Genomic DNA, 19221 nt, shown 5'->3' on the forward strand with positions numbered 1-19221 from the left:
CGCAGGAAGCGCCGCCTGGCAGCGGGGGGGTGGTTGGGGAGCGGCGGGGCCGCACGTGCCGGTGGAGGAATGCGGCGGGGCCGGCCCGGGGCGAGGCGGGGCGGGGCGGGGAGCGGCGGCGCTCGGCCATGGGGCGCCCGGTGCTGCTCGCTGCTGCCGCCGCGCTGCTGCTGCTGCTGCTCCCGTCCGGGACCGGGGCCGCCGTGACCCGCCTCCGGGTCTCCGCCAACTTCGTGAGCGCCGGGGAAGGGAGGTGGCGGGGGAAGGTGGGGAGCGAGCGGCGCCGCGCTCACCGCCGTCTCTTTGCTTGCAGGAGTGCCGGGCCACCGGTGAGTAGCGGCGGGGCAGGGCTGTCAGCGCGGGGCTGCTCCCGCCCGGCGATACCGGCTCTAGGGTGCGGCGGGATGGTGGGGCTTCCCCTGCCCGCGGCTACTGGGTCCTGGAGGATGGGGGTGGGGGCGGAGGTGCTCCCGGTTTCCGGGGCACCAGGCTCCCCGCTTCCGAGGACTCCTGATCCCCGAAGCTTCCTGGCCCCTGGGGCTGCCCGCTTCCTCCAAAGACTCCGGATCGCCGGGGCTCCCTGTTCCCGAGGACCTCCGATCCCCCGGGATTCCCGCTTCCGAGGACTCCGAATCACCGAGGCTCCCGGTTTGCCAGGGCTCTGGATTCCCGGGGCACCTCCTTTCCGAGTACACCTTCCCGGGACCCCCTGGGGCTCTCCCCCTTCCGAGCACTCCCAGTCCCCGGGGCTCCTGCTGCCTGCGGGACCCCCAGAACACGGCCGCCCCCCGTCTGCTCTCCCCCTGCAGCCGACAGGACGCTGAGCCGCCCCCACTGCCGCCGCCCTTCCCGCCCCGGGCCGCCGCTGGAGCCGCCCGCCCTGTCGCTGAGCCGTGCCCGGCTGTGCCTGCCCGCGCAGCCCTGCCAGCCCTGCCTGCGGGTGCGCCTGGCCCTCCCCACCTCAGGTACGGGCGCGGGTGGCGGGGCCGGGCATCTCCGCGGCAGGGGACACACGCCTCGTCCCCCCACCCGTGTCAGGACCCCACGCCGGTTTCTCGCAGAGCTCGGCGGTGTCCGGGGACTGCAGCTCACCTTCCTGGAGCTGGCCTCCAACCGGGCTGGCTGGCTGCAGGTTTGGCAGCGACGCCGGGCGTTGGGCAGCTCAACGGTGAGTCTGCGGTGGGCGGTGGAGCCGGGGGACACCAAGGCCCGGAGTACCCCCACTGACCCTCTGCTTCTCGCAGTGGCAAGTGCAGTTCGACTGCTTCCCGGCAGAGAGCGGGCGGCAAGTCCTCGTCTCCCTTCACACCATCCCAGATCGGGGTTTCACCCTGAGCCGCAGCCATCTGATCACCGCTGAGCCACCTGGTGAGACTGAAGAGGTTGGGAGGTGTCCTGGGGGGACGCCGGTACCAGCTGACACCCTGCCTGCTCTGCAGGGCCTGTCTTTACCCATGCTTGGGTCCCTGAGGTGCGAGCCATTGAGGTGTGGGTGCCCGCGGGTCCTGCCCTCATGGTGCGGCTGTGCCACCAGCTGGTCCTGGAGTGTGAGGAGCTGCCCTGGCCCTTCCACCAGCAGGTAACGGCTCTGCCCCCTGACACCCCCATCCCAGACTGGGGGACACGATCCCTGCCAGCTGATGCTCCCCCCGTGTTGCAGGTGCTGGTGCCGGGAGGCCACCACATCTCACTGCCGTACGAGTTCCTGGTGCCCTGCCTGTGCATTGAGGTGGGTTGCCCTCCCCTACAGCCACCAGAGCCCCTTCCTCTGCCCTCACATGAGGGGAGGAGGCATATCCTGCCCTGACCATCCTGCTCTGCTGCCCCAGGCCTCCTACTCCCACCATGACAGCCCACGGAGCAAACACTGCCCCTTCCGTGACCAGCCAGATGCCTGTGAGTGCCTGGTGCCTGTGGTGGGGGGGAGCTGAGTCCCAGGGGTGTCCCTCCGTGTCTCCCCACCCCACTGATGTGGTGGCCCACAGATGGTCCCGAGCTGTGGTCCTCGGTGCGCTTCCATGACTACAGCACCAGCAGCAAGGACCAGATGGTGATGGTGCTGAATGCCAGCTGTCCCCTGCACCCACGGGCCACCCTCTGCTGGAAGGAAGCAGCAGATGAGGCTGCAGCCTGTCATGACATCCCCAATTCCACAGCTAGTGAGGATGAGCAGGTGAGGGCTCCTGGTCTTGAGGTGTCACAGGATGTGGAACCATGCCCCCGGCTGGGGCATTCAGTGGGTCTCAGGGTCCCTATAGAACAGTGGGTGGGCGCTGGCGTGCCTGTGGGCTGTGTGGGTCAGAGATGCTAACGGTGACACACTCTCCATTTTTTCCAGGCGTACATACTGGACAAGGTGGACGTGCACCCCCAGCTCTGCTTCCGAGTAAGCCTCTGTGTGGGGGTGGGCACCATCTCAGAAGGTGGTGGTTCTGACAGATGAGGACAGCTCACCCTGCCCTTTGTTGATCCCACCTCCTCTCAGTTCTCTTACAAGAACAGCAGCCATGTGGAGTGTCCCCACCAGTCAGGTGAGCCTTATGGGCAGGAGGCAGCCCTGTGCTAAGCGCAGCCCTTCCCTGGGGTCCCTTGCATCCCTCACTCTATTGGATATCCTGCAACGTCTGCTCTCTCTCTCTCTCTGGTGGCCAGAGACTGCCTGGAATGTCTCAGTGAGTGTCTGGGGACTCCAGCTGCGCCTGGACCTCACCTCCCGCATCCCCGCAGCCTTCAGCGCAGCCCTGTGCCAGCGCCAGGGTGGGCAGTGTGAACCCGAGGCCCCACTCTACACTGTCACACAGGTGAGTGGTGCAGGGCTGGGGGGGACATGGTGGAGACAGACCTGCACTGATCCTGCCCTTGTGCTTTGCAGCCAGAGGGCTCTGCTCCCGGGGAGTTGGTGCTGCTGCTGCCAGTGCAGATCCTGGGCAGCTGCGTGCTGGTAAGGTGACCCTTGTGCTGTCATCTGTGCTATGGGGGACCCAACATGATCTCCCTCTTACCCAGCCCCTTCCCCAGGTGTGGCGCTCAGACGTGCATTTTGCTCGGAAGCAGCTGCTCTGTCCCGATGGTGAGAGGGGGTCCTGGAGGGGACTCAGGGGGCAGTGGAAATGGGCAGACACCCTCTTTACTCCCCCTCTCCCAGTCTCCCGCAGGCACTTCGGGCTGCTGGGGCTGGTGCTGGCGCTGGGACTGGTGGTGACTGTGCTGCTCCTCAACTGCCGTGGTGCCTGGAGGCCAGATGATGGTGAGGAGCACCCGAGGGGGCTGCAGGAGGGAGGCAAGAAGGGCTGGAGTGCCAGGGGTGCCAGTCCCTGGCTGGTGGGTGGCAGATGCTGTTGGATGCCAGGGTGTCCCCAGGGGATGCCAGTAAAACACGGAGCTGAGCTGTCACTACTGTCCCCTCCATCCTGCAGGTGTCCCTGGCGGGCGCCCCGTGCTACTGCTATACTCGCCAGACTCAGAGGAGCACCTGGGGCTGGTGTGCGCCCTGGCCGAGCGGCTGCGCGCAGGGCTGGGCTGTGACGTGCGCCTGGACCTGTGGGAAGCGGGTGGCTTGGGTCAGGCGGGCGCCCTGCCCTGGCTGTACGCCCAGCGGGGCCTCGTGGGCCGCCAGCGTGGCACTGTCCTCCTCCTCTGGAGCCGGGGCAGTGCCCGGCTCTTTCATCGGTGGCAGGTCGGGATGGCCGACGGGACGCCCGGGGATGCCCATGACATTTTTGGGGCAGCCATGGCCTGCCTGCACGGGGAGCTGGGTGCGGCGGGCCGCGGCTGCGGGTGGGTCCTGGCGTACTTCAGCCGGCTCTGCAGCCCCCGCGATGTCCCCCGACCCCTTCGGCCCCTGCCCACCTACCGCCTGCCCCGACAGCTCCCCGGTCTGCTGGGTGCCCTGCGGGGCAGCCCCCCGGCCCCTCGCCGCTGCCGCCGGGGCAGGGCGGGGGGCCTCCTGCATCGGCTGCTGGAGGTGGGGGCTGGGGAGGGCAGTCCTCCGCCCCGACCCCCCGGGGCAGCTTCTGGCACCTGAGTGCCCAGGCTGGGCCTGAGCTGGGCATGGCTGTAGGGAGTGCAGGGCTGGGCGCAGCCCCCCGGTGAGGGCAGGCGTTCTGCTAGGAAAAGGCAGGGCTCAGGTGAGTGTGCGCCCACTGCGGCGGCAGCAGGGCTGCCCATGGGTGTCCCGGCAAGGGGCTGCAGGGGTCCAAGCAGGACTGGCCTCAGTCATGGAGCGTGCTGCTGGGGCCAGAGCGAGCATCCAACTGGTCATCTGTGGCCAGGAGTGGAGATGCTGTCCTGAGCAGGGGCAGCTTTATTCCCATACAGGGACCTGCTCCAGAGGAGAGCCTATAGAAGCCCCTTTGGACGCCGCAGCCAAGCAAGGGGTTGGGGTGGTGCAGGAAGGAGCTGAGAGATGGAGAGGCTCCCTGCCCTGCTCAGGCACAGGTGGCTAGAGGGGCAGGTGCTGGGCATAGCTTGGCCCTGCTCTTTGCATTGGCATTGTCAGCAGGACTTGGTCTGGGGTGGAAGCAATAAATATGTAATTTCACCCTGCCCTGTTGTCTCTCTGGTGTAGCGGGGGTATTTGTTGGTGCCCTGGAGGGTTGGGGGCTGCCCAGTGGTCCTCTGCAGCACGGAGAGACGACACACCCGGCTGGGCACAGCCTGCACCGGCACGGGCGCCACACCATGTCCCACAGCCGCTGCGGCTGCCTGGGGCCAGCCTGGCATCGCGCCCGTGGCATGGAGCCAATTCGTCCCTGTGCGGCCCCAATCGCTCCCCAAGAGTGCCGGAGCACGGAGCCCTCCGTGGTCGGTGCGGGAACAGGAGGCCCCACCCCAGGGCGGTTACTGACGCCACGGAAGGACCCGGGTGTCCGGGATCAGAGCAGGAAGCAGGAGCCGTCGGCGGCGGTGGGGCCCGTGGAGCCAGGAGAGAGGCTGTTGGGGAGTAGCCAGCGTGGGGCCGGGGCACCCCAAGGCCCCGGCCCCACCATGCACGCACTGGGGCAGCTCCTGCTGGTGCTGGTGCTGGGGTCAGCGGGTGGCCGTGGGGACCCCCGCGACACCCTGGCCTGCTCCCAGGTGGGTTGGTGTCATCAGCGCGCAGGCGTCGGGCACCTGGCACCACCACCGGCCTCACCCCTGCCTCCCCCAGGGCCTCACCTGCCGCCTCCTGGGTAAGTGCCATCACCATGCCACAGCCACCACCCCACCCAGGGCACAGGGACTCCACCCTCATGCTGCCCTCTCTGTCCCCCCAGACACCGATGTGCTGTGTGGGACAGAGCCCCCGGGGCCCAGGCACGGGCTCGCCCTGGCTCGTCTGCGGCTGGAGCCGGCACTGCGCTGCGCTGAGCCCACGGCCTGCGTGCCCTGCCTGGAGGCACGCGTGCGCCTGGCCTTGCTACCTGCCACCAGCACTGCCACCGAGTCCCACCTCTCCGTGCAGCCAGGCACCTCTGGGACAGAGGATAGCGGTGATGGGGGACAGTGGTCCCCAGTGACTGGGGCCACCTCGTCCCAGTCCAACGTTACTGGGCTGCTGCTGCTCTCTGGGCATGCATATGCCTCATCCCGCTGTGTGGCCGTGGAGGTCTGGGCACCTTTGGGCCCCACGCTGCGCGGCCCGACCGTGGTACGTAGATGCGGGGCGCCGGGGGTGGGTGTCTCGACACTGTCAGTCCCTGGGCACTGGGGATGTGGGTGCTGGCATCAGCGCATCTCTGTGGCGTGGGGGTCCCGTTCCCGTGCCCCAGGGAGGTGGGTGCTGGCGGTGCTGGTGCCTCACCGCAGTGGAGTGGTGGTTTTCCTGCCCAGGGTTGGGTGATCTTCCGGTGCTTTGAGGCGCCGCTGGGCTCCGAACTCCACATCTCGGCATACATCAACTCACGGGGCCGGCAGAGGCTGAGCCAGCAGCAGCGGGTGCCAGGTGAGCCCCGGCAGGTCCCCTGCAGTGACCCCAGCCCCCCTGCCCACTGACTCACTGTCCCCACAGATTGTTCGTGGCCTGCAGCACAGGCTGCTGTCCCCCAGTGCCAAGGTAGGTGCTGGCATCACCCTGCCTCAGTTTGCATCCCCTGGGGAGAGCCGGGCAATGGATCCCAGGGCTGAGAGTGACCCTGGGAATGCCTTGCCCTGTGCCATGGTGCTGGGCAGGCAGTGCCAGGGGCTGGGTGACCTGAGTTGCCTCTGATACAGTGCCCAGGCTGCGGGTCTTCCCTGGACAGAAGGAGGTGGTTGTGGAGGTGCAGGGGGCTGCAGTAGGGCACAGCTACACACTCTGGCTCTACCACAACTATAGCCATGGCACCAGTGGGCCGGGGCGTGCGGTGACCACAGTGAGTATGCACCCTGTTCCCTGACCCCCCTACCCTGTCTGTTCTCGAGTCGCTGCCCTCCTCCCCATTCCCGAGAAGCCGTGTCTGTGTTATAGGCAGTGTGCTGGGAGAGGGTCCCCTGGGAGCAGATCTCCCTGGGTGATCCTGCTGGGCGATTTGCCACGGGGTGACCCGCATTTGGTTGCTGGTAGCAGAGCAGTCCCATGAACTATGTCCTGCCCGCCGATGAGGTGCTGCCCTGCCTCTGCCTGCAGGTGGGCATCTGACCGGGCACTGTGGGGGTGGCAGGATGCCACTAAAGAGGGGCTCCAAGCTCCACGTGTCTCCCTCTGGCATCCCAAGACAGCCAGCCAGGTCACGGTCACAGCATGGATACTTTTCTTGTCTCTCTCCCCACTCCAGGTCTGGCCGGAAACCCAGGACCCACTACGGACCACCCTGTGCCCCTTCTCTCATGGTACCTTCACTCTGAGGCTGGGCTCTGGGGGGCTGAGGGACACAGGGGGTCCTGAGGGAACACCACATGGAGTGACACCCCTCTCCTGGTGCCGCTGCAGATGCTGAGGCCTGGGAGCGACTGTGGGCGCAGAGCCAGCTGGTCCTGCACACTGAGGGGCAGGTGCTGACCTGCTCCCTCTCAGCCCCCTGCGACCTCCTGGCTGAGCTGGTGCCCTGCTGGCAGCCAGTGCCCTCCGGGCCCTGCCAACCACTCCCTGGCCTTCAGCAGCCTGCCAGGGGCCAGGTGAGTGGGGCTCTGTGGGGTGCTGGGGACTTTGTGAAGGATGGTGGTGACAGTTATGGAGTATCCCTTCCACTCACAGGGACCCCAGGAGTTTGGAGGACTGCGGCCACACCCCAACCTCTGTGTGCAGGTAGGACACCACTCTGCCCCACAGCTGCCCCACGGGCAGCCCCGCATCATCCCAAGGCACTAATAATCCACTCTCTGGGGCAGGTGTGGAGCAGTGGGCAGGTCCGGCTGATGCAGTGCCTGCGGGACCGTGAGTACTGCTGGGGTGGGAGGGTAGGGGCAGCCTGCGGGTCCAGCTGGGGGGGAGCCCTCCTTGGCCTCCCCTCACCACCTACCCAGCCCCCTGGCACATTCCCAGAAGCACTGCCCGGCCGCGCTGATGACCTGCTGCTGCTGGAGCATGGGGAGAATGCCTCACTGTGTGCCGTGGAGAGGGGTGCCTGCACACCCCTTGCCAGCTTCACCAGCACGGTAAAGCGGAAGGGACCCCCATGTCCTGGCAGCGGTGGCACTGGTGGCACAGGGACCCCTGTGCCTGGCAGTGGTGGCACTGCTGTCTGACCTGCTGTGTTGTTGCAGGGAGCAGGGCACCCTGGGCTGCTGGAGCAGGATCTGCAGCAGGATGTGGCAGTGGGGCAGTGCCAGCAGGTCAGTGTGAGCAGTCAATGGGCAGTGAGCAGAGACTGGGTGGTGTCTGACATGTCCTTGTCCCATGTCCCCCACAGCTGTGGCACCCATCGAACAGCACTGGGGTTGCGCTCTGGGCCTGTCCTCTGCACAAGTGTGAGTGTTGACAACCACGGTGGGGGAGAGGAAGAATAATAGAGGGCTGAGGGAGGGGACCCCCCCTGTGGAGCCACTGGAGACCTTTGTTGGGTGCCAGGGGCCCTTGGTGGATGCAGATCCTGCCCTGCAGACCTGCGTACCCACTGGGCACTGGTGTGGATGGGGGTGCTACTGGGAGCCGCCTGTATCCTTCTGCTGCTCTTGATGAAGAAGGAGGACATGAAAGGTGAGTGGTGCACTTCTGGGAGCTGTGCCTGGCCTGGTCCTGGGACCTCACTGCCTCTCCTCCCTGCAGGATGGCTGAAATCCCTGAGGGCTGGCTATGGCTCCAAGGGTGAGTATGGCTTGAGCCTGGGGCCTCGGGGGGAGTGGGCAGTCTTTGCCTATCCTAGAGAGGTCAGAGGACAGAGTGAGGGAGTCCCCACCAGGATTGTCTGCCTGACAGGGTAGGTAGGGGTGTAGGGAAACACAGAAGAGGGTGAGAACCCCATGTGGGGTGGGAGGGGGCAGATTGCAACCTGCTTCCCACTGTGTCTGTCCCTTAGGGTAGGTAAAGTTTTTGGCAAAGGGAATGGGGGACTCATGTCAGTGGTAGTCTTGGCTGCTTCCCACTGTGGCTGTTCTTTTGCTTGGGTACAGGGGGTGCTGCAGGCTTGGGCAACAGAGGCAGGGGATGGTCTCCCCCATCGTGGGTGCTTCCCAGCATGCCTCCTACCGTAGGGTGGGTACAGGGTGCCTAGAGGGATCCAGGCACTGATGATCCCCCTCCCCTCAGGTCCTCTGCAAGGCCGGCGGGCACTGCTGGTGCACGCAGCAGAGCCGGTGGCGGAGCGGGCAGCGTGTGCCTTGATGGCAGCTCTGCACTCACTGGGGCTGACGGTGGTGGCAGCACCGGGGGGTGGCAGCGGGGGTAGCAGCTTTGGGGCCACTGCCCTGGCTGCATGCCCAGCACCACCGGGCACTGCGTGACAGTGACACCATCATCCTCCTCCTCTCTCCGGCAGCCATGGCTGCTGCACTACAGTGGGACACAGGGGCCAGGGCTGTGCCAGAATCCAGGGCCGCTGAAAGCAGCCTTGGGGCCCGGCACAGCCCTGACTCTGATGATGTCCCCACTGTGGCACCATGCGAGGTGTTCGCGGCGGCTCTGTCCTGTGCCGTGCCAGTGCTGGCGATGGCCAACGGGCACTATGTGGTGGCCCGGCTGGAGGCTCTGGTGCCGGCAGTGCCCCCCGCGCTGCGGGCAGCCCCTGCCTTCGCACTGCCCAGCGAGATGGAGGGGTTCTTGCAGGCACTGGCAGGACCAGCTCGGCAAAGGAGCCGGTGGTTAGAGCCATGCGTGGCGGCGGTGGCCGAGGCTGTGCAGCGGGCGGTAGGGGAATAAAGGGGTCACAATGCTTTTGCTGAGTGTGAGTCCAGCTCTGAGTCCAGCTGGGACTGGGGTGGGTTGGGAAGGGCTGATGGGGTGGACTGGGACGGCATGAAGAGGGATGATAGGGAGGTATAGGGGGTGGGGACAGGAAGAGGTCTGGGCTGTTTGGGTCGTGAAGGGGAAGGTGGTGTATTTGGTTGGAGGGTGGATGGGGAACTGGACCAATTTGGGTTGGTGATGGGAAACTGGATCAGCTCATTGGGGGATGATTGGCAACTGGAACGGTTCGGGGGGAAGTGTGAGAAGAAATTGGACCAGTTTAGGGTGATATGAGGGGGAACTGGGCAAATTTGGGTACAGTAAGAGGGAACTGGACCAGTTTGAGTGCAGGGGTGGAAGGTGAACCGGCCTGGTTTGGCTGGGAGTGGGGGGGATGTTTGAGGGCCCCTCCCAGGCCAGGCGGGGGAGGGCCGGTGCGCTCCGGGCAGCCGGCGCCGCTCCGTGCGGGGTCACCGACCGCAGCCCATCCGCGCTACCCCCGCCCCGGGCCTTTGCCCGCGGCCCCTTTAAGGCGCGGGTGGGCGGGCCCAGGGCGCGGCGCGGATTGGCTGGGAGCGGAGGGCTGGCGGCGGCGGCGCGCGGCCATTGGCGGGGGCGGCGGCGCTGAGTCAGCGGGCGCGGCCCACGTGGTGCGGGCGGGGCGGGCGGACGATGGGGCCGCTGCCGCTGCTGCCGCGGTCGCCCCGGCGCGGGGGGCCCGGGCTGGGGGGGGCCCTCCTGGGGGCCGCCCTCCTCGGGGGGGTCCTTCTGGCGGCTCACGCCGACCCCGACCCCCACCGAGACGGGCCCGAGCCGTGCCGAGCCTGCCGCGGCCTCGCCGACAGCTTCCTCAGGGTGCGGGGCGGGGGGACACGGGGATGATGGAGGCCGCGGCGCGGGGGCACACGGGGGGTAATGGCACCGAGGGGTGTGGGGTGACACAGCCGCTTCTTCGGGGGGGAGCTGGGGGCCCGGAGACTGTGACGGGAGGAGCCCATGGGTGGCAGACGTGGGGGGCACGGCCTGGAGGTGACAGTGAGCGGGGACGAAGGGGGTCCAGGGTGGGGTGATGTGGCTGGGGGGGCCCAGAGGCATCACAGGCCGGAGGAATAAAGGTGGTGACAGGGCCCGGTAGGGGGTTGGCTTGGGCAAGAGAGTGGTGAAGTGGAGGCACTCTACAGCATTCCCAGGGGCACAATGACTGGGCTCTGGGGAGGGGAGAGGGTGGCAGGTCCCTGGAGGTGATGTGTCTCGTGGAACCCTGCGGGTAGAGGGATCCCTACTGGAGGGATCCCATGCCTGCACTGCCACTCCCTCATGCACCCAGGGCCTGGAGCGGACAGAGCATGAAGGCTTTGGTGGGGGTAACACAGCCTGGGAGGAGGAGAAGCTGTCCAAGTACCAGCACAGGTAAGTGACTCCAGTGAGGTACTGGGGGAGCTCAGCTGCTCCAGAAGTCATATCCCACACTGGCCCGTGTTGCCACAGTGAGACCCGTCTGCTGGAAGTGCTGGAGGGTGTCTGTGCCCCCTCAGACTTCGCCTGCCACCAACTGCTGGAGCGGAGTGAGGAGCACGTGGAGCAGTGGTGGTTCCATGAGTGAGTCTGGGGACAGGGACAGGGGGATGGCAGGGTGCACAGAGGGATGGCAGGGGGCTGAGTGCTGTATCTCCCCCTCCCCAGGCGCCAGCAGCACCCTGACTTTTTCCAATGGCTGTGTGTGGACAGGCTGATGCTTTGCTGCCCGCCCGGCACCTATGGCCCAGACTGCCGGTGTGAGTAACTGTGGGATGAGCGGGGTGCTGGTGGGGCTGGAGGGGCCCCCCTGGCTGCTGCCTCCCGCCCCGGCTGCCAGCCGGCTGGTCTCTTCCTGTGCAGCCTGTGCCGGTGGGCCGCGGCAGCCCTGCAGTGGCAACGGGCGATGCGATGGCGATGGCACACGCCGCGGCACCGGCCTCTGCGTCTGCAGCCCGGGCTACGGTGGCCCCTTCTGTGCCGAGTGCGGTGACGGCTACTATGAGGCCTCACGGAACAAGAGCCACCTCGTGTGTGCTGGTAGGTGGGAGATCTACCAGTGCTGCCCAGGTACTGGGTACAGGCAGCTCCTCCCTGCCTGTGTCCACATTGCCTTCCCTGCCTGCAGAGTGCTACCAGGCATGCGGACGCTGCACGGGGCCCGAAGACTCCAGCTGCCTTCGTTGCAAGAGGGGCTGGGTGCTGCATGAGCACCGCTGCATTGGTGAGTGAAGACCAGGGATGAGCTCAGGGCCGTGGGGGCTGCGTCCCCAGAGCTGAGGCTCAGCGGGGCTGTCCCCATCTTTCCTGCAGACATAGATGAGTGTGGCACGGAGATGGCGCATTGCCGAGCCAACCAGTACTGCGTCAACACGGAGGGCTCCTACGAGTGCCGAGGTCAGGGGGAGGTGGGGGGTTTTTGTGCAGGTGGCTCTTTGCTGCTTGGGGCCAACCCTGGCTGGGCTGGGAAGGAGCTCCAGCAGCAGCCCTGGCTCCTTTCCCTGAGGCAGACTGCTCTACGGCTTGCATCGGCTGTATGGGTGCTGGGCCAGCTCGCTGCAAGAAATGCAACAAGGGCTACTGGCGGGACGGAGCCAAGTGCCTGGGTGAGTGCCTCCCATGGACTGGGGGGCCGTGCTGCCCTCTCTTCACTGCCCAAGCCCTGCCTGAGCCCTGCCTCCCCCCCTAGATGTGGATGAGTGTGCCAGTGCCGAGGAGCCGGTGTGCACGGGGGTGCAGGAGGTGTGTGAGAACACAGAGGGCAGCTACCGCTGTGTCTGTGCCCAAGGCCACATCCGCCGAGACGGGCAGTGCATCGAGGACAAGCCCCCTGGTATGGCCTAATGCAGTGCAGGGGGACATGGGCATTGGGCAGGGGGTGTGGGACACATTGGGGGGCTCTTGCTGGTCAGCTGTGCCCTCCCATGAGTGTTGTCCATGCAGATGCCCCAGAGAAGGGCTTCTTTGATGACGTGACTGATGACGAGGTGGTGGTGCTGCAGCAGATGTTCTTTGGTGTGATGATCTGTGCCCTCGCCACGCTGGCTGCCAAGGGTGACATGGTCTTCACGGCCATCTTCATCGGGGCCGTGGCTGCCATGGCCGGCTACTGGCTCTCTGACCGCAGTGACCGTGTCCTCGATGGCTTCATGAAGGGCAGATAGCTCTGGAGCTGCTGGGCGCAAGCGGAGGGGCAGACTCAGCTTGGGGTGCAGGGCCTCCCCCAAGCAGGGCTGGCTGCCAAGGCTGCATCCTGCACATGATGCTGTGCCCTGCATGCGTCCCCCAGCCCCCCTTAGCATAGGGTCTTGTTTTCCCTGTCCCTGCAGAATGAGCCAGGAGTACCTGTTCCTGGGGGCTCCCACATAGCCCCCTCTGGCTGGAGGGGTGATGCCAGGCAGTGCAGCATCGTGTGGGGGGCACAGCATGCTGCCCCCAGCTCCTCGTGCTGTGGAGGAGAGGCCTGGCATTGTGACAGGTGAGGGGGTGAAGGGGCAGGTGAGGGAGGGAACCTGCTATCTGCCCCCAGGCTGGGGCTCCTGGCCCCATAGGACTCCCCTCCCATGAGGCCATTCCCTGTGGGAGACTGGGGGCTGGGTTCCCCCATGCCCTGAGCTGTGTGGCTGGGATAGTTGTACCCCCATCCCTGGGCAGAGCCCATCTCCCCTCCCAGGCTGGGGGGCCATGGACCTCTCACCACTGGCAGGGTGCTGTGCTGGTGAGGGGGCCCTGCTGGATGCATGAGTGTGGCCATTGCATTTGTCCGTGGTTCGTCCGTCGGGGTGTGCCCATCTGTCCGTGTGTCCATATCTCAGGAAATAAAGCTCTGCACACCCAGCTTGGCTGCTCTGGGTGGGAATCGGCAGGGGTTGGGGGTGCTGCTGCCCACCACGGCTTTCACATGCCAACAGGACCGTCTCCTCCCAGCATAAACTCTTTATTTCTCTCGTTTGGCACAAATGGAACCGCCCCTGCCCGGCCCTACAGGAGCGCAGGATCAGACCTCCGCGCCCTCACAGCTGGGCTCATCGTCCTCCTGCGCCCTCAGTCTCTGCCTGTCCCGGGCTCAGAGCTCAATGGTGTCGCTGGAGAGGCTGCGGGAGTCCACCGCCTTGCCAAGGGCTGGGAAGGCGCGGGGACCCTCGCGCTCCCAGCCGGGGGCTCCAGCGGGCACCAGGAGAGGGGCCCGGCTGGGCGCCTCGTCCAGGGGCAGGCTGTCGGGCGACGACAGCCCGTGGCGCCAGGGGTTCCAGCTGATCTTCAGTGAGCTGCTCTCCAGCGAGCTGGCTGAGGCGGTGACGGTGACAGTGATGGTGCCGGGGGGCTGGCGGGGGCCGGGCAGTTCCGTGAGCGAGCTGCAGCGCACCATGCGCCCCAAGCTGGGGGTCTTGTCGGGAGCTGGGGAGCCGTGCAGTGAGGAGCCGGAGCCGCGGCGGGGCCGGCCGAAGAGGCCGTCGTGCAGGAGGTGGCGGCGGCAGAGCGCCTGGTCGATGCTGCGGCGCAGGTCGATGGGGGACGGCGGGCGGAAAATCAGCTCCCCCAGGGAGGGGGACGAGCCCTGCTCAAAGGCGGCGCAGGAGCGGGCGGCCAGCATGTTGGGGCACTTGGGGCTGAGCCCCGGCATCCCGGTGCCAGCTGCCCAGACCTCGTTGCTGTCCTTCAGAGCCCGCAGGGGCAGTTGCTCCGCCGGGTTGCGGATGAGGTTCTTGGAGATGTCGTTGGCGGGTGTCCGCTCCACACCGGTGCCACCGGTGCTGCGACCGGCCCAGTCGTAGCAGTTGTTGGGGTATTCGGGTGCTTCAGCCTTGCGGCCGGCGCAGAAGTACCGCAGTGCTTTGGCCCAGCAGGAGTGGCCGGCGGGGCTCCGGCGGCGGCACCGGCAGCACACAGGCTCGGCGGCGGCCGCCAGCAGCGCCGCGGCCGTGCCCAGCTCGCCGATCCGCAGCCAGAGCTGTGCCGCCCAGCCGGGCCGGGAGAAGCGCCCCTGGGGCCCCAGGACCCCACGCAGCCACACAGCGCTGTAGAGCTGCAGCCCGCAGACCGGCAGCCCCGCCACCGCTGCCGCCAGAAGCGCCCGCGCCCCCGGCTGCGGCCCCGGCCCCTCGCAGGGCGCCCGCAGCAGCCGCCAGCACCCCCAGAGCCCCCCCAGCAGCAGCAGAGCCCCCGCCACGCAGCCCAGCGCCTGCAGCCCCAGCGCGGCGGTGAGGCCCAGCCGAGGCGGCAGCAGGTCGGCGGCTCCCATCACCGCACTCTGCAGGGCAGCAACAGTCCCCAGCGCTGGCAGCCCCCGCAGCCGGGATGGCAGCAGCTGAAACTGGGCCAGGCGCTGCAGCCGCTGGAGCAGGAGGGCAAAGGCGGCGAGCAGCAGGGGAAAAGGGGCTGTGCTGAGCAGCAGCAGGGCCGGAGTGGGCAGGCGGCCCCGTGCCCCATAGGGATCCAGCAGCAGGAAGGTGGCCCGCAGCAGGCAGGCGGCCAGCAGCAGCCCGTGGGCCCCCACAACGTGGGGAAGGTGTGGGGGCCGCAGGATGGCTGTCCCCGCCAACCCGGCCAGGCAGCCCAGCGCCAGCAGCAGGAAGACGGCAGCCACTCCGTAGACATGGGCCTCCCAGGAGAAGCCCAGCTGGTGCCGCAGCTCGGCCCAGCGCAGCCCGGTCGTGTTGGCCGCCAGGGCCGGGGGGGCACGGCTGGGCTGTGGCTTCGGCGATGGTGGATCTCGGGGGAGTGGCTGAGGGGTCATCCCTGCCCGTCGCCAAGTGGCCGAGGGGGTGGCAGTGCTGGAGGCTGGGGTCTGCGTCCCTGACGTGTCTGCAGGTAGGAAGGAGGGGGACGGTCAGGGGGAAGTGGGGGGCTTGGTGGCACTCGGCCCACACCTGCACCCCACACTGGGCTGCATCAGCTGTGGCACCCCAACACTGCAGCGGGGGATGCCCGGTGCTGGCTGGGGCTATGCTCACCGGTGTGTCCCGGGGTTCTCCGTCAGGACGCGGAGTGCAGGGAGTGGCACATCCCCGGTCACGTCCCCCACCCCCTTGGGGAAGCGCCCACCCACCGAGCATTTAGCGCTAATCCCTGCGGGCAGGAGTAGATTAGGGCCGTTGTCAGGTGGCAATCCTGATTGAAGGTGTCACTGTGTCCCGGCGGGGCAGCCCAAGATAGCTGCCATCTCCCCCCCCCCCCCCCCCCCCCCCGACAGCCCCGATGCCCTGGGGGTGGGCTCCCACAGCGTCTGCAGAACTGATGGGCTTGGACGAAGCCCTGTATCACCTGGGTGCCTTGTCCCGAGAGTTCCCGCGGTGGGGTGTGCCGTTGGCTCTGGGGTCGTCTTGGTGGCATTTGGGACGCTCACAGGCCCCACGGCACCCCGGACCTGCTGCGGGGAGCCGACGTCCTCCTCGGGCAGCAACCCTGCAAGAGAGAGCAGAACAGGGCACTGACACCTGCGGGGGCTTGGTCCCCACCAAGGGGACCCCCCACACTGCGCTGGCTCCTACCTCTGCTCGGGGTACTGGGGGTGGCTGTGCTGGAGGCGAGGGGTGGCACAGGGCCAGTGCTGAGGACAGACCCTGGGCCGGGCTGGGGTCCCTGCTGCCCTGTAGTCCCAGGGTCCGTGCGGGGGGCTGCATCCCCAGGGCTGGTTGTGGCGTGGCTGAGTGGGGCCCTCCGGGTGCTGCGCTGGTGGGATGGGAACACTCGAGTCCAGGGCTCGGCCAGCCCCCAGGACGGGGCTACGTGCCGCAGCTGTGGGGCAGAGCTGGGCTGGGCCGGGGAGGGGCTGGGGGGCCTTCCCGTGTCCCTCCAGCTGTCCGCCGGCTGTGCAGAGCCAGGGCCGGCATGGAGACCCCAGGCTGGCCCTGTGCCTGTGGAATCAGAGACAGGGTCTGTGCCCAGTGGGACCGATTGGCTGCTGGCTGAAGGGAGTTGTGCATCCTGAGAGAGGCCTGGGGCCGCTGCGTGTCCCTCTGCTGCTGTGTGGGCATCTGCTGTCCTCATCCCCGCTGCTGGCGTGGCGTCCAGGGCAATGGTGTATACAGTTGGCTGAGGGCTGGGGCTGCTGATTGTCTTGGAGACACTCTGCCTGGACAGAGACAGGCCCTGTCCTGCCCAGGGTGGCCCTGGAGAGTCTGCCCTTCTGTCCGTGGACACCTCAGGGCCTGGTGTCCCCAGTGCAGAACCATGGGTCAGGGGGCTGTCCTGGCCTTCAGCCTCGTGCCCTCGCCAGGCAACAAGCGGCTCCTCTGTCACAGCCGGGACTGTGCTGCCATCCCTCCAGACCTTGGTATCAGCGCCTGTCACAGTGGTTTCCATCTCCAGGGGTGCCCTGGTGCCACCCTCCGTCTGCAGTGGTGGGGACCAGTGCACGGCGTTCTTGATCCCCCAGCGCTCTCTCCTTGGGGCCCCGGCACCGCTCGGCTCTCCCGATGCCTCCCAGGTGGGGGATGGGCCTGGCCACTGCTGTACCCAGGCAGGGCTGTGCAAGGGGTCCCCACCTAAGGACAGTCCTTCCTGCAGCACCCCCTGGGCCTTGGCAGGGACCCCGGTGGCCAGGAGCATCCCCCAGGTGACGAGCTGTGCTGCAGCCATGGTGAATACCGAGCTGGCCCTGTGGGGATGGGGGTCTGGTGAGACAGGATCCACGGCAGCTGCCCAGGTAACTTGTGCAACTGGCTGTGAGGCTGCTGTGCCCTTGGCTACCCACTGCCCAGGGAGAGAGACAGTGGCTTGACTGTCCCTTTCCGGGTCTGTGCCCGTCCCCAGTGGCCCCATTCCCAGTCTTCCGTTTCCCAGTGTCCCCTGGTGTTCCCCATCCCGGTGTCTCCGGTGTGGGTGATCCTTGGTGCTTAGTGGTGCCGAACCCCAGCATCCCTTTCCTAGTTCCCTATCCCTAATATCCCCTCCCCGGTGCTCAATCCTGGCGTCCCTCCCGGTGTCCTCTCCCCGGTTCTCCATCCCCAGTGTCCTCGCCCGATGTCCCCGCCGCCGGCGGCCCCGCTCCGCCGCGCACCGTTCACCTTGGTGCGTCCCGGCCGCATCCCGGCGGGGATGCTCGGCCCGGTGCCCCGCGCTGCCGCCGCACACACGGCTCAGAATCGCCGGGCCGGGAACGGGGCCGGGACCGCCAGGGTGCTGCGGCGGTGGCCCCGCGGTGCGGTGCGGGTTACCGGCGGGGCTGCGCTGCGGAATCGGGCCGCCATCGGTGCGGGACCACAGCGGGGACGGTGCGGCAGCCGCATCCCGCCGACCCCGCCCGCAGCGCGTCGGGTCGGCTCCGCCGCTCGGTGCGCGGGCCGCGGTGCCGCGGTGCCGCGGTGCCCCCTCCCGCCGCCCGCCGCAGCACTGGCGGCCCCAGTACTGGTGTCCCCGGAGCCGCAGCCCCCGCGCTGACCTGCCGGTGCCGGTGCCGGTGCGGGCCGGGCTCTGCGGCGGAGCGGGCGGCGGCGGCGGCAGCCGGTCACGCGCCGCCCCGAGCCGCGGGCACCCGCGCGGGAACCCGCCCGCACCGGGAGGGGGGGCGCGGGGCACGGGCGAGGCCGCCGCCGGGACGGGATCCGCAGGGCCGGGCACGGGGGCGGGCGGGTCCGTGGGGCTTAGCTGGGGTGGACTCGCGGGGGCGCGTTCCCCGTGGCGTAGATCCTCCGGGACGTGCATTCCGCAGGGGCACCAGGGCAGGTTCCCGGGGGCCAGGACACGGCGGGGCAGCGGAGGGGGGCTGCTGCCCGCGGGGCAGGCAGGGTTCCCGGAGCGAGCAGCGCGGTGGCAGCGGACTGTGGCCGAGGCTGATCCCGCGGTCGCCAGCGGTAGGCGGGGGGAGCGGGCAGTCGGACCCACTAGCTGAGGATGGTCTGAAGGGCCCCTACCCCACACTTGCCCCAAACCTGCCCCACACCTGTCTCCCAAGCGCCCGGCACGGATATACAGAGCCCTGGCAGCCACTGGGCTGGTGGACCCTGCCAAGGTACAGGTAATTAGTTAATCTGCTTAATTGTCCGGCTGGAAAACTGCCTACCCTGCCAGGGCTTGAGCTGGCAATAGTATGGCCACGGCGTCAAAAAGTCACATCGGCTCAGGACTCCGTCCTGCATGGTGTCACCTGCACTTCAGCTCCCTGCCTGCCTCCTGCTCTTCCCTGCCTGCACCTCAGCAGTGCTTGAGCCGCCGCCGAAGCCTTGGCAAAGTCCTGTCTTCACCATCACTCTTCTCTCCTCAGGCCAGCAGGGACATGTAGCACCTCAGGTCCCCGTGACCGCACCTGTGTGCTGGCAGTAGCACACAGTGCCCCACTCCTGCTCCCTGCCACCTCTCCATTCCCCAGGCACTGTGTCCACCACCAGTGAATGAGGCATTTCTGGTACCCAATGCACTCCTCTGCGGGGTCAGGAGGCTGTGGCAGCCAGTTGAGCGCAGGGTCCAGGAATTTGGGCAATGCCGGCACACTGGACCCCAGAAGGCAGGTAGGGCAGGCGGCTAGTCTGGGGATTAGTGCTGGGGAGGCCGCACGGGGGGAGAGTGCAGGTGCTTCTGCACTGCACCATGCACTGCCGGCACTGAGCACCACTGCAGCTGGATGGTCTCATCCTGAGGAAGGTGCAGCTGCTGTGCTGAGTGTGCAGTGGGGCTGTGGGAAGGGAGCTGGCTGTGCCCTATATACCACAGGCATTGGAGCACCTTTAGCACAAGGCAGGGGCACAGCAGCCGCCTCCACATCCTCGGTGCTGTCAGAGGTTTCCTCCTCTGCCAAGTGACTCACTGGCAGGTGAAATGCTGAGCCCCCTGCTCTGTGCTGCTGCAGCAGCCACGTGCCTGCTGCCTTCACAGCTGGGGATGTTGGGTGGAGGATGCAGCCAGTTCTCTCAACCCCTGTGCCCATTGCCACCTGACTTTTGGTCACTGTTCTCCCCCTTTCTCCTGGGTTCTCCCCCCAGAAAGCT

At 67.4% G+C, this 19221-nt stretch overlaps 4 protein-coding genes across 6 annotated transcripts; 3 read left to right on the top strand and 1 right to left on the bottom strand.

The window, feature by feature from the left end:
• The first annotated feature begins 69 nt into the window (after positions 1-69).
• Positions 70-4518, top strand: IL17RE (interleukin 17 receptor E). The gene is given in 17 exon segments (XM_066195644.1): positions 70-90; positions 93-233; positions 314-329; positions 810-965; positions 1062-1168; positions 1245-1368; positions 1440-1579; positions 1661-1729; positions 1830-1896; positions 1986-2173; positions 2339-2386; positions 2486-2531; positions 2653-2801; positions 2873-2941; positions 3019-3070; positions 3146-3247; positions 3417-4518. Coding segments are annotated over 17 exon segments (2103 nt in total). The 3' UTR covers positions 4025-4518.
• A 162-nt stretch (positions 4519-4680) lies between these two features.
• IL17RC (interleukin 17 receptor C) lies at positions 4681-9276 on the top strand. Its single transcript, XM_066195642.1, is given in 20 exon segments — positions 4681-4707; positions 4709-4771; positions 4774-5076; positions 5150-5171; positions 5256-5629; positions 5812-5923; positions 5990-6034; positions 6193-6332; positions 6524-6586; positions 6735-6789; positions 6890-7074; positions 7154-7204; positions 7288-7333; positions 7442-7554; positions 7663-7731; positions 7809-7866; positions 8000-8095; positions 8165-8203; positions 8645-8775; positions 8777-9276. Coding segments are annotated over 20 exon segments (2469 nt in total). The 3' UTR covers positions 9254-9276.
• Positions 9174-13132, top strand: CRELD1 (cysteine rich with EGF like domains 1). 3 transcript variants are annotated; one of them, XM_066195647.1, is made up of 10 exons: positions 9174-9278; positions 10608-10690; positions 10769-10879; positions 10964-11055; positions 11159-11335; positions 11424-11519; positions 11609-11692; positions 11806-11901; positions 11985-12128; positions 12239-13132. In XM_066195647.1, exons 1-10 carry the CDS (start codon positions 9264-9266, stop codon positions 12457-12459), a joined length of 1119 nt encoding a protein of 372 aa, XP_066051744.1. In that variant the 5' UTR covers positions 9174-9263; the 3' UTR covers positions 12460-13132. The 3 variants fall into 3 exon arrangements, with proteins under 3 accessions (XP_066051744.1, XP_066051743.1, XP_066051745.1); XM_066195646.1 differs by lacking the exon at positions 9174-9278 and adding an exon at positions 9950-10135; XM_066195648.1 differs by lacking the exon at positions 9174-9278 and adding an exon at positions 9950-10135 and having other exon boundaries at positions 12625-13132.
• A 58-nt stretch (positions 13133-13190) lies between these two features.
• Positions 13191-17737, bottom strand: PRRT3 (proline rich transmembrane protein 3). The gene is made up of 4 exons (XM_066195641.1): positions 17679-17737; positions 15787-16895; positions 15560-15700; positions 13191-15100 (listed from the first exon to the last, which is right to left on the bottom strand). Exons 2-4 carry the CDS (start codon positions 16874-16876, stop codon positions 13362-13364), a joined length of 2970 nt encoding a protein of 989 aa, XP_066051738.1. The 5' UTR covers positions 16877-16895; positions 17679-17737; the 3' UTR covers positions 13191-13361.
• Positions 17738-19221: the final 1484 nt, after the last annotated feature.

The sequence above is a fragment of the Chamaea fasciata genome, unplaced genomic scaffold (assembly GCF_029207755.1).
Source record: "Chamaea fasciata isolate MVZ Bird 193981 ecotype frontalis unplaced genomic scaffold, bChaFas1.0.hap1 SCAF_13, whole genome shotgun sequence".
Classification (NCBI taxonomy): Eukaryota; Metazoa; Chordata; class Aves; order Passeriformes; family Sylviidae; genus Chamaea; species Chamaea fasciata.

Excerpts from the sequence above, each read along its gene's own strand:
- CRELD1 (XM_066195646.1), top strand. The coding sequence starts at position 9,953 with ATGGGGCCGCTGCCGCTGCTGCCGCGGTCGCCCCGGCGCGGGGGGCCC. Across the intron at positions 10,691-10,768 it reads CTGTCCAAGTACCAGCACAG|TGAGACCCGTCTGCTGGAAG; the intron begins GTAAGTGACTCC and ends GTGTTGCCACAG. Across the intron at positions 11,056-11,158 it reads CTATGGCCCAGACTGCCGGT|CCTGTGCCGGTGGGCCGCGG; the intron begins GTGAGTAACTGT and ends CTTCCTGTGCAG.
- PRRT3 (XM_066195641.1), bottom strand. The coding sequence starts at position 16,876 with ATGGCTGCAGCACAGCTCGTCACCTGGGGGATGCTCCTGGCCACCGGG. Across the intron at positions 15,701-15,786 it reads CCCCAGTACCCCGAGCAGAG|GGTTGCTGCCCGAGGAGGAC; the intron begins GTAGGAGCCAGC and ends TCTCTCTTGCAG. Across the intron at positions 15,101-15,559 it reads TCTCGGGACAAGGCACCCAG|ACACGTCAGGGACGCAGACC; the intron begins GTGATACAGGGC and ends TCCTACCTGCAG.